We start from the raw sequence: 12,108 nt of genomic DNA, 5'->3' as shown, positions 1-12,108 counted from the left end.
TTTTTTTTTTTTTTTTTTTTTTTTTGAGACAGGGTCTCATCACGTAGCCCCAGCTGGCCTGGAACTCTGCCTCCCAAGTGCTGGGATTAAAGGGGGCACCACCATGCCTGGCAACTCTGCATTCTTTCTGAGGCCCTCCTTCTATAGATAGGCTTCTGGGAAAGGATTTGCTTCCTCGGTGCTATGGGGAACTCTCCAGTTACTCTGGTTTTTGAGAAGAATGCTGATCAAGCTGAATGGCTGTGTGAGAATGGGCCATGGCATCTCCAGGATAGGGTTGAGTTGGGGGGCAGGGATCATGGCCTCAGGCTGTGACTACCTGCCTGAGTTCCTGGAGAGCTGGGACTGAGTCCTGATCCTGAGGACTTTTAGGTCACCCTCTAGCCATTCCCATGTTCTCCTCTTGGAGTCCCAGCTGTTCCAGCACTTCACACTGTAGGGGACAATCTCTTGACTTTGCATATGAGGAACGTTTAGGACAACCTTGTTCTGCCTCACCTCCCATGTGCTCCAGCATACTCACCCACAAGGCACAGCATTGTGATTGACACGTATTCTCTTTGAAAAGTTCTTGGAAAAAGCAGGTACATCTTAGTCATTCCTTCCCATTCCCAGGAAGTTCTTTTCACTCCACCTTAGTTGTTCTTGGCAGAGATCTCTTTTGTCTTGTTTATCAACCAGACTCAGGTTTTGTCTTCCTCCAGGTGTCATTTATCATCTGTAGGTCACTTGTCTCCAGGGTCTCAAAGTTCGTATCTGTCTTCTCACAAGCATCATCTTCTTCTACATCAGACTGTCTCCTTTCTACTGTGTGGTCCCCAAAGGGCTTCATGTTAAATTCTCCTCAGTATAGGATTGGCATATATATAAAAACACAGCTGAACTTCAAAACCACCTAAGTGAAATGGATTTGAGAACACAGAGCCCCTGTTATTGGGTACACGGTGTCCTCTGAGGCCACCAGAGGCCATGTCTGTGTGCCTGTGACTGGGTACCATTCCATCTTCCTTTATTCCTCTCACTGCTAAGGCACGTCTCTGGTCTCTCCTTGCCCAGTACTTGGTGCACTGTGGTGTGAGCTTAGCAGTACCTGTGCTGGGCTTTCTGAACTTCCCACCCATGCTGGGTCAAACCTTGTATCTTGTCTTCCACATTACAGCATCCTTTGGTTTTCTGTAGGGGACTTTGGACCAGGAGCCTTGAGACTCTATAGGGAACCTGAGAGGCCTCGCTGTGTGTCAGTCAGCACCTTCCCAGAACAAAGTCCTACACCATCACAGTCCTGTCAAATCCAGCCTGAGGTCCTAAGCCTTGTGATCCCAAGAATTCCCAGATGGACATGAATTTCCTCCCCTTTCCACCTAGCCTGAGATTTTTGAAAACTTCAGTTCCTTAATTAGTTTCTTCCCAGCATGCATGATGGGAATCAGGCCCTTGTACAGGGGTCTAGGTCAGCCATCAATACCAGCTGGATCCTGGGACCCAGCCATGAGCTGTCAAAGAGGGTGATGAGGAAGACAGAGGAGGGCTGTGACCAGAGCTTCAGGAGTTCCCTTACAATCGCATCAAATGGCAGGGTGGAAGGGCCCTTGTCAGCAGGTGTGTCCTGGTGCTACTGCCGTGGCAGGCTGGTCATGACTTCCTCTCTTGTTGCCAGGCGGAAACAGCAGCCAATCGCATCTGCAAAGTGTTGGCCGTCAATCAAGAGAATGAACAGCTTATGGAAGACTACGAGAAGCTGGCCAGTGATGTGGGTATCCCTGGGTTCTCCTATCCCAGGACCTATACCCCCAGACCCATCCTGGGGACATAGTCTCAGCCTGGTGTAGTGCATGATCAAAACACAATTAATGCAAGGCTTTGTCTGTAAGAGTAAAAGTCATTCATGACAGAGGCTGGTCCCTGGACTATAGTGAGCCTGGGAAATGCCTTTGCCTCTCTGGTTCTTGTTTTTTTGTTGTTTTTGTTCACTTGCTGAGTAGAAGTTAAGCCTGGGGATCTTAGAGGCCTCTGCAGCCTGGTGTACTGCTCTGGGAGTTTCACCTGAACCTGTACAGGGCTGTGTCTGTCCTTAGAAGGCCTGCACCTGGGAGGAGTCAGTGATGGTTAGACTAGCTTAGTAGTTAGACCCACCAAGGGACAGGATGGGTCAGAGCTGGATTTGCTGCCCTGCTGTTGGCTACATTTGGGTTAAAATACTGCTTGCCTTACTGAAGAATTCGGCTTTTTGAAGTGTTCCCCTAGCTTTTTCGTAGATCTGTCCTCCAGCTTATTGTCCCCTAGGCTTTAATCTCTACCCCCCCCCCCCCATCTAGCTGGTCACCATGGCAAAGCTACGTGACCTGGCAGAGCTTTGGTCATAATATGGGGGGGTGCCCACAGCACTTGACCATGTAGGATTTCTATGCTTATTCCTGAGTCAGTTTGTGGGTCATGCTGACACCATGCAGGTGTTCCATACACTTACTGTCATCCCCCGTTTCCAGTCCTCCTCCATCTCCATCACCATCACCATGGCTCCAGGAAAGAAATTTGGATGCCTGTGCTCCCTAGGCAGCTGTGCCCCAGAAGCCAGCCTCTTCCTTTTTGAGCTAGAGATCCCCATTCTGTAATGCCCCTCCATGGTATAGATGAGGAAACTGAGGCCCAGGTAGTTAGTAGGCCTTAAACTTGAGCTCAGGTCTCCTTGCCTTTTGGAGCAGCCTGTGGTTCTTTGATTCTTCCCCAAGCAGAGCAGAAAAGATGAGCGATTTGGGCTCTGAGTTGATTGTATTCTAGTAACTAAGCCTCTTGAAACTTGGGGTTCTCCAAGGGAGCACCCCAAAGCCTGACTCCATGACACGAGAAGGCCCTAATGGGTAGTTGGGAGTGTGCTGTCAGAAGAGGCTTTTTGCCAGCCCCTTTCCCGTGAGAGAAGGACCTGTGGAAATAAGGCAAGCTGGCCTCTGCACACTCTCTCCTCTGACATCATCATGTTATACCTTGCCTCTGTCCTCTCTGCCCTAGCTGTTGGAGTGGATCCGCCGTACCATTCCATGGCTGGAGAACCGGGTGCCCGAGAACACCATGCATGCCATGCAGCAAAAGCTGGAGGACTTTCGTGACTACCGGCGCCTGCACAAACCACCCAAAGTGCAGGAGAAGTGCCAGCTGGAGATCAACTTCAACACGCTGCAGACCAAGCTACGGCTCAGCAACCGGCCCGCCTTCATGCCCTCCGAGGGCAGGATGGTCTCAGTAAGCACCAGGGGCAAGCCTGGGTTCCTGCCTGGCCTGCCTCCATTCCCCAACTGCGCTGGGGTGGGTTTTCCTCTACCTGCATACCATGCTGTAGAAATCATTTCTTTTAGATTATCACCCAGGCTTGCGTCAGATACAAGAGACAAGCCCCCTCTTCCATGACCATTGTAGGTCAGACTTGCTCTTCTAGACCCCTGAGTATCCCACCCTCCTCCCTTTAAAATATAGTCTTGTAGACAGAATGTCTGGTCATACCGAACCAAGCATTAAAGTTAATTTTAACATTTATGGAATCTTCAGTACTTTCAAAACAAAATAAAAACAAAAACAAACTTGACTTTTGTTATCTTAAATGACAAAATGAATTTTTTATGATGTATTTCAAAGACAAAAATAAGTAAAATGTAAAAAACAGAAATTAGGCTGACCATGGTGGCATATACCTTTAAATCCAGCACTTGGGAGGCAGAGGCAGATAGAGCTCTATGAGTTTGAGGTCAGCCTGGGGAGCAAGTTCCAGGCTAGCTAGAGCTTCAGGGAGACCCTGCCTCAAATATATATAATTTATATAAGAATATATATATAAATATATATAGCGTTATATATTTGTAATCTTACTACCTAGTGTCAATTTGGTTTTAATTTGGAAGAATCCATTTAGCCTTTTTTTGTGTGGTACTGTGTGGAGAGTGGCGTCTGAGTCCACATGGGCCATCCAGCTGTGAGGCTTTGAGTGTGGAGCCCTCCTTGCCCAGGACTGGCTTCCAATAGGCTCCTGTTGGTTGTGGTTTGTATGGGGCTGAGATCAGGAAGCATCTCCTCCTGGAAAGTGGGACCCTCTGCAGCTTCTCTGAGTCTGTAACTCCTATCCTTACAGGACATCAACAATGCCTGGGGTTGCCTGGAGCAAGCAGAGAAAGGCTATGAGGAATGGCTACTGAATGAGATCCGGAGGCTGGAGCGACTGGACCACTTGGCAGAAAAGTTCCGGCAAAAGGCTTCCATCCATGAGGCCTGGACAGATGGTGAGGCTACTCTTCCTCTGCCTCTTCTTGGCTTCTGCTTCCTGTCTCCCATCCAGCCACCAGCCACACTCCTTTCTTCACTTGCCTTTATTTATCTTATCTCTTACTAGTTCTCTGCATCAGACAAATTCATTAACCTTTGGGTTGCTTCAGGTTCTCATTTGTCGTGTGGGGGACAATAGCACCAACCTCATAGGCTTATGAGAGTTACATTATCTGGAAATGTACGTGCTGAGCAGAGTTCCTGACAGCAATTTTGTGCAGGCTCTCATTTTTAATCGTTGTCATCACTGCCATCGTTTCCTCCAAGCCCTTCAGGGTGGCGCTGAATCCTGACACTGTCTCTGAAGATCACTGTAAATTTATCTGTTTTCAAATCTGTGAAATACAGATGTTGATATCCCTCCTCTGTTGGCTCCTAGCCTGGTGTCTATTGTCTGCTTATTGGTGGTCAAACTTACCTGGAGAGACAGTCATACTTGGGATGGTCTTTTCCTCTGGAGCTGGCATGTGTTAGAGTGAGGAATGATTGTTGCTAGTCTTCTTGAGCTCTGCTGGAGCCCCTGGGGAGAGCCATGAAAAGGCCTCTGAGCTCTAAGATGCCCTCATTCAGCCTGTTCATGCTCCTCTGACCTCAGGCTGGAGCTGAATGGGGAGGACCATACTCTATGTCCATCTAGAAGGGGCGTGGCTTAGTGTGGGGGACAGGAGCACACATGACCCAGCTAAGCGGGTAGGGTTAGGATCCCATGTAAGTGCAATGCAGGTACAGAGTAGAGGGATGGTGGAGATGGCCCTGATTCATCCACTTGCTGCTGTTGGGGCCTGTCCTGGGCCGTGGACAATTTACAGCAAGGTCTATGCACCACCAGCAAGGATAGAAAATGTGCTGGCTTGCAGGAGCAGCCTTGGCTACCTGCATTCACAGCAAATGATGTAATAAATTACACTCTAACCTGGGAATTCCATTTCTTGAAACTGTCTAAAGAATTTACCCTAAACACAGATGAAATCATGTGCACGGAAGTATCCATGGTGACAGATCTACCACAGATCAAGTGGACAGCCCCACAGTAGAGCAGTGAGAGGGTCTGTTGGAGAGTTGTGGCCAAGAACGCATATAGTCCACCCTCGGCATCCATGGGTTCTGCATCTCTGGATTCAACCGTCAGATAAAATATTAAGAAAAAAAGTATTGTGTCTGTCTGAACTCAAACACACTGTTGTTTTTCCTTCAACAATACAGACTAATAGCTAGTTATGTAAAGTGTACATTGTATTCGATATTTATTTTATTTTTTTTAATGTGAATGAGTGTATTGCCTGTATGTATGTGAGTGCACCCATGTCATGCAATGCCGAGGAAGTCAGAGGAGGGCTTCCGATTCCCCTGGAACTGGAGTTAAGGATGGTCCATAGCCGCCATGTGGGTGCTGGGGATCGAACCTGTGTCCTCTGCAAGAGCAGTCAGTGCTCTTAACCGCTGAGCCATCTCTCCACCCCTGTATTAGATATAAGTAATCTAGGAATGGTTTAAAGTATATGGAGGTAGTTTGCTCTCTGTTGTTATGTTAAAACACTAACCAAGACCAAAGAAGGACGGGGTTTGTTTCATCTTACCAAGGCAGGAAATCAAGACAGAAACCTAGAGGCAGGAACTGAAGACTAGACTGCGGAGGGATGCCACTTACATGCTTGATTCCCTTGGCATGCTCAATTACCTTTCTTATATAGCCCAGGCCTACCTGCCTCAGAATGGGACCACCCACAGTGGGCTGGGTCCCCCTACATCAATCAGAGATTTAGAAAAGGCCTCACAGACATGCTTATAGGCCAGTCAGATGGAAGAAATTCCTCAGTTAAGGTTTCCTCACCCGGTGACTGTAGTTTGTGTCATGTTGATTAAAAACTAACCAACACACGATGCTATATATAGATTATATGCAAATACCGTGCCACCTTATATAAAGGATTTGAGCACTTGGGGATTTGGGTATTCTTAGGGGTCCTGAAATTGAGTGCCCTGCAGGTCCTGAAGGACTACTGTATTTAGGAAGACCATGGAACCAAAATAGAAATTTTGATAATGTACTGCTAAATACTTTTAAAGCAGGAAACACAATTTATATAGGCTTAGATAAGTGAGTTTATTTGTAATTTTTACTTTTTTTTTTTTTTTTTTGGTTTTTTTAAGATGGGGGTCTCCCTATAGCCTCAGCTGGGCTGAAACTCATTATGTAGACCAGGCTGGCCTTGATTTCAGAGATCCACAAGCCTCTGCCTCTCTAGTGCTGGGATTAAAGGCATGTGTTGTATACCACACCCAGCTTATTTGTAATTTTAAAAATCTAAATTTACTGTATTATGATGTTAAAGAAGAAAACAGTAGAGAGAGAGAGCTGCTTTTGGGAGGCACAGCTACTTGCTTCACAGCCCAGCCTTTGTTGACCACAAGGGCCTGAGCATCCCATGATGGCACAGGCACAGAAGGTGTGCATGTTAAGCAAGGCTAAACCTGTCCCTGTCCCGTGTGGGTCCTCAGTAGCATCCATGGGAAATGGTTGTTTCTCATCCCTGCCTTCCTCCTACAGAAAGAGCCAAAAAATACAAGTGCTGCCCCTGCCCTAGAATAGGAACATTGCACCTGATGATCAGAGAAGGCTGTAGCCACTGGTGGTTATAAGCAGAGTGCCCAGATGCCCTGACTGCACTGAGAGTGATGGGTAAGGGGTCCCTGCAGGGCTGTTAGGAGTCAGCCAAAGTAACCAGATAGATTCTAAAGCTGGATACCTATGGGGTGTTCAGCTTGCTTTTTTCCTGGTTATACCACAGAGCATAGATTTCTGTATTTCCTTACTGTGGAGAATGATCATCCCCATGCATTCCACATATTCCTGTATAAACCTTCATATTCAACTGCTTTAATATGGAAATGATGCTTGGAAAAGCAGTGCTTTTCCTGATCCTTCCCCATAGTTGATATTCTGCCTGCACATCAACTTTCTCACTGTAAGTTCACTATATGGTGGGTGCCTCTGTGGGAAGCACCTTGAAAATCAGAGCTTCTGGGGCCTTGAGAGTTGGATGATGGGGATCAACTATACATCCCTGGCTCCTGCTCAGCTGTGTGTCCCCCTCTCTGACTCCAGGCAAAGAGGCCATGCTTCGGCAGAAGGATTATGAGACAGCCACCCTGTCGGAGATCAAGGCCCTGCTCAAGAAGCATGAGGCCTTCGAGAGTGACCTGGCTGCCCACCAGGACCGTGTGGAGCAAATTGCGGCCATCGCACAGGAGCTCAAGTAGGCTCCCTCTGGTTCCTCATCCTTTGGTGCCCCAGTGTGGGGCTGAGGTCTGCTTTCTCAGTTTCTGTGCGATAAGGGTGCGAAATAAGGAGATAAGACAGACAGAGGAAAGGGAGCTCTGTGTGTGTGTGCAGGAGTGCATGTGCCATGGTGTGCGTGGAGGTTAGAAGACAACTTGAGAAAGTTGGTTCTCTCCTTTCCTGGGGTCTAGGGGTAGAATTCAGGTCTTCAGGCTTGCATGACAAGCCTTTTACCCAGTGGGTCATCTTGCCCTCCCAGCTTATTTTTGTTATTGTTTTTGAAACAGTTTCAAACTGTAGCCCAAGGTGGTCTGGAACTCACTATGTAGCTGAGGCTGGCCGCAAGCTCATGGCAATCCTCTTGCCTCAGCCTCCCAAGAGTGTTGGGATTATAGGCACGAGCCACCATGCCCCACTTCTAAATCTTGGTTCTTGGCTGTTTCTTTGAACCTCAGCAGCTTCCTCCCATTGGGCATTGGGGTCACTGCCAGTTTTGTTTGGAGCAAGGGCTGTTGGGGAGGAGTGGCCACCTTTGGTCTCCTGCTTCTGGTCTCTTGAAAGTCAAGAATATGGGGATGGGGGGATGCTGGAAGGTATGTGGAAGAGACCACTTGTAGCTCTCCTAGCACCATTAGTGCCCCACCACCTTCAGGGACAAGAAGGGCAGGCCCTCCAGTCTACCTGCCTCACTCATCGCTTGACTGCTTTTCTCTTCCCATCCCCCAGCGAGCTGGACTATTACGACTCACCCAGTGTCAATGCTCGTTGCCAAAAGATCTGTGACCAGTGGGACAATCTAGGGGCCCTAACTCAGAAGCGGAGGGAAGCTCTAGAGGTGAGGACCCTCGATGGAGAGCCAGGCCAACAGTGTTATATGCCTCTTCCTTCCTTTTGGTTCTGTACTTTTAAAAATTTCCGAGGTTCTCTGGACTATCCCCACCCCTGGCCTAACTATGGAAGACTTGCCTTGAAACAGAATGAGAACTTTGCCCTGATGGAGATCCTCCTCCCCAAACTGTAACTCATTCTGCAGTTCAGGGTGCTTGCCAGCCCAGCCCCAGCTTTTTGAGTACTTTCCTGTTCCACAAACCAGACCTTCTGGGGGCCAGGGCAGCGACAGCAAACGACACCAAGACCTGGATCTCTGGAAGAGGTGGAGCTCTCTGCCTCATCCAGTCTAATGCTTCTAGACCCATACACCTTGAGGCTTATCCATGAGGGGGTGGGGACGCCACTGGGTGCCACTCTGCTAACACTCCCCCCCCATTTGGCATTCCTAGCGGACAGAGAAGCTGTTGGAGACCATTGACCAGCTGTACTTAGAGTATGCTAAGCGGGCTGCTCCCTTCAACAACTGGATGGAGGGGGCCATGGAGGACCTACAAGACACCTTCATCGTACATACCATTGAGGAAATCCAGGTATGAATTCCTGAGAAGGTACTCCCTGTAGGATAGACTGAGAAAGAGTATCATAAGAATTTCATAAATAGCAAGTCTTAGCATAAAAGTTCTTTTGACTGGGTAATATATGTACATGGTCTAACATCTAGAAGGAAAGGGTATTATGATAAAGTCTGTTATGATAATGGCTCCCTCCCATAGCGCATACCAGCCCCTCTCTGGAGTATAGCTACACAGTCTCTTGAGTACACAAATACATTTATTTCTGTGTTCTCTGCACATTTTTTTGTATAAAAATATAGACTTAATTATATATTATATCCTAACCTTTAATATTAATCTTGGGGCTTACACCAGTTCACATATCCTCAGTCCTTGATGTAACTATGCAGTTACAGGTTCTATTCAAAAGATTTGCAGGAAATGAGTATGGAGCTCAGTAGATATAGTGCTTGTCTAGCATGCATGAAGCCCTAAGTTCAGTCCCCAGTGCTGCACAAAAAATGAATATGTCTTTAATCCCAGCACTGGGGAGATGAAAGAGAATGATCAGAAGGTCAAGGTCATCCTAAGCTACAAAGTGAGTTTGAGGCTAGCCCTGGATTATATGAGGTCCTGTCTCAGAAGAAAAAGGGGGAGTTGCAAGAACTTGATTTGATGCTCCATCTAGGTCTCCCAGAGGTGTGGGACTCAGCCTCCATGATCCTTCAACCCCTCTCTTGGGACTTCTTGGGCTCTCTTTGCTCAGCTTGTCTGAGGGAAGCACCATTTCCTCTGAGTGTCTGAACTGATTCTGCATTTCTATGTCTGTCTAGGGACTGACCACAGCCCACGAGCAGTTCAAGGCCACCCTCCCAGATGCTGACAAGGAGCGCCTGGCCATCCTGGGCATCCACAATGAGGTGTCCAAGATTGTTCAGACATACCATGTCAACATGGCAGGCACCAACCCCTATACAACCATCACGCCTCAGGAGATCAATGGCAAATGGGACCATGTGAGTTGAAGTGCTGAAGGGCATAGGCTGAGCCATTGTACATTTGATAAGGGCAGGGATTTTTTTTTAATTTATTTTTATTTTATGTGTATGAGTATTATGCTGCATATATGTAAGTGCACTGGTGTCGTGCAGTTCCACAGAGAACAGAAAAGGAGGGTTGAATCCCCTAGAACTGGAGACACAGATGGTTGTTAGCCACCTTATGGGTGCTGGGATTCGAACCCAGATCTCTGCAAGAACAGCCAATGCTCTTAACTGATGAGCCAACTCTCTAGTCCCAAGGGCAGGGATTTTTATCTGTCTTTTTCTCATTGGTTTTCATCAATTTTATTTACCCAGTAGTGAAGGAATTTCTGGAACAGGTTAGCCTCTTCACTCCTGTAGTAGTTCTGTCTATTCCTTCCCCCCAAGGGTCTCCATTTCCTCATCTGGAATAATGGGGCGGGTGGCTGGGCCCCATAGTCCGTGGTTGTTCCATACCAGGTACGGCAGCTGGTGCCCCGGAGGGACCAGGCCCTGACAGAGGAGCATGCCCGCCAGCAGCACAATGAAAGGCTTCGCAAACAGTTTGGGGCCCAAGCCAATGTCATTGGACCCTGGATCCAGACCAAAATGGAGGTGAGTCTTGTCATGGGAAGTGAGCTGAGGATTCCCCACCTCTTCCTGGCACCATCCCAGCCGGCCAGGTTGTTGGAGGACTAAGATTGTTCAGCTGCCCTACAGGGGGCAGAGAAGCCTGTGTAGGGAATGCTGATGATTTGTTCAGTGTCTGACTGGGACAGAGAGGACATTTCTAAAGAGCTACATGTGACAGTCCCACAGGAAGTGCAGCTCCTAAATGCCTGGGTCAGCTCAGTCTCTCTGGCTTCCCTTGTAGACAGGTCTCATGTCTCCATTACTGCTACTACTGGCAACTGCCCTGATCCTCTCATAAAGAGAGCTGAGCACTCCCTCATCAAGTGTAGAATATTTTTGCTGAGCTCTGTGGGGGTGTGTAGAGGATCAGGAAAGGGGCATGGCGTGGCTTGAGTGTGGTTACGGAGCATCTTGAGGGCAGAAATCATGTAGTAAAGTTCATGTGGATACACATGCATGTATGTGCACCCCCAGCACATTGTGCTTAGTAAATGCTCAGTACATATAAGCAGGACTGAACTGAATCAACAAAAAGTGCTTCCATGAAGAACCGTTTACATGACTGAATGACAGACAGAAGTGTTCATTAGACCTGGCTCAGTAGGTCCAGAAGTATGCCAGATATGCTGAGAAATGTGGGCAGGTCTTGATTTCAGCTGGCATTAGGGAAAGGCCACGAGATGGATAAGCGGTGACTGGGAACAAGGCTCAGGAGGGGATTTAAATGACAAGCAGAATGAATACTCGGATCATCAATTGACCCCTACATTTCAACCCCTTCCTGAGGCTGAGAGGTACATGACTGATGGAAGGTATTTCATCCGATGCCAATGTTTATTAAATACCTTTAGGATGCAGTTTCCTTACCGAGCAGCATCCATGCTAAATGGTTACCAGTGCTGGCCTCCCTAAGGCTGGGATGAGAACTGAGTGTTGTACAAGGAGGTAAGCAGTGACCATGGGGGTTGACCTGGGGTGGTCTGACAAGATGCCTCCTTCCTGATGAGCAGGAGATTGGAAGGATCTCTATTGAGATGCACGGGACCCTGGAGGACCAGCTCAGCCACCTGCGACAGTATGAGAAGAGCATTGTCAACTACAAGCCAAAGATCGACCAACTGGAGGGTGACCACCAGCTCATCCAGGAAGCACTCATCTTTGACAACAAACACACCAACTACACCATGGAGGTAGGTAGGGCTGGCCCTGCTTCTCCGAGATGGAGCCTTGGTCCCTTCCTGTCCTCTACTAGGGTAGGATAGTTACCCATCTCCCAAGGAACCTGGTCATAGGAAGAGGAATGCTCACTCTCTGCACCCCGAAGCACTCCTGGAGCTCCCTTGAAACTCTGCATCTTCAATCTGAAGTACCCTCTGGATGCACCAGGAAACTTATTGCAAGTGCACACATCCTGGTTCCTAGCTTCAGAATTCTATTCATTTGTTCTGGGGTAGACTCAGGGATCTCAATTTTTTTTTTT

The 12,108-nt window shown here is 48.0% G+C and overlaps 1 protein-coding gene across 3 annotated transcripts in view; it reads left to right on the top strand.

Moving 5' to 3' along the window:
• The window catches only part of Actn1 (actinin alpha 1), a 96,948-nt gene that overhangs the window by 78,537 nt on the left and 6,303 nt on the right, over nucleotides 1-12,108 (top strand). For all 3 annotated transcript variants that reach the window (XM_008852174.3, XM_008852172.3, XM_008852173.3), the window contains exons 9-17: nucleotides 1,658-1,750; nucleotides 3,007-3,237; nucleotides 4,118-4,265; nucleotides 7,415-7,565; nucleotides 8,315-8,423; nucleotides 8,869-9,009; nucleotides 9,807-9,989; nucleotides 10,476-10,610; nucleotides 11,639-11,818. In XM_008852174.3, coding sequence (XP_008850396.1) covers nucleotides 1,658-1,750; nucleotides 3,007-3,237; nucleotides 4,118-4,265; nucleotides 7,415-7,565; nucleotides 8,315-8,423; nucleotides 8,869-9,009; nucleotides 9,807-9,989; nucleotides 10,476-10,610; nucleotides 11,639-11,818 — 1,371 coding nt within the window. The remainder of the gene's footprint in view (nucleotides 1-1,657; nucleotides 1,751-3,006; nucleotides 3,238-4,117; nucleotides 4,266-7,414; nucleotides 7,566-8,314; nucleotides 8,424-8,868; nucleotides 9,010-9,806; nucleotides 9,990-10,475; nucleotides 10,611-11,638; nucleotides 11,819-12,108) is intronic.

The sequence above is a fragment of the Nannospalax galili genome, unplaced genomic scaffold (assembly GCF_000622305.1).
Source record: "Nannospalax galili isolate Female #2095 unplaced genomic scaffold, S.galili_v1.0 scaffold285, whole genome shotgun sequence".
Lineage (NCBI taxonomy): Eukaryota > Metazoa > Chordata > Mammalia > Rodentia > Spalacidae > Nannospalax > Nannospalax galili.
The sequence above is the reverse complement of the archived record's forward strand: the minus strand, read 5'-3'. Positions and strand labels throughout refer to the sequence as shown.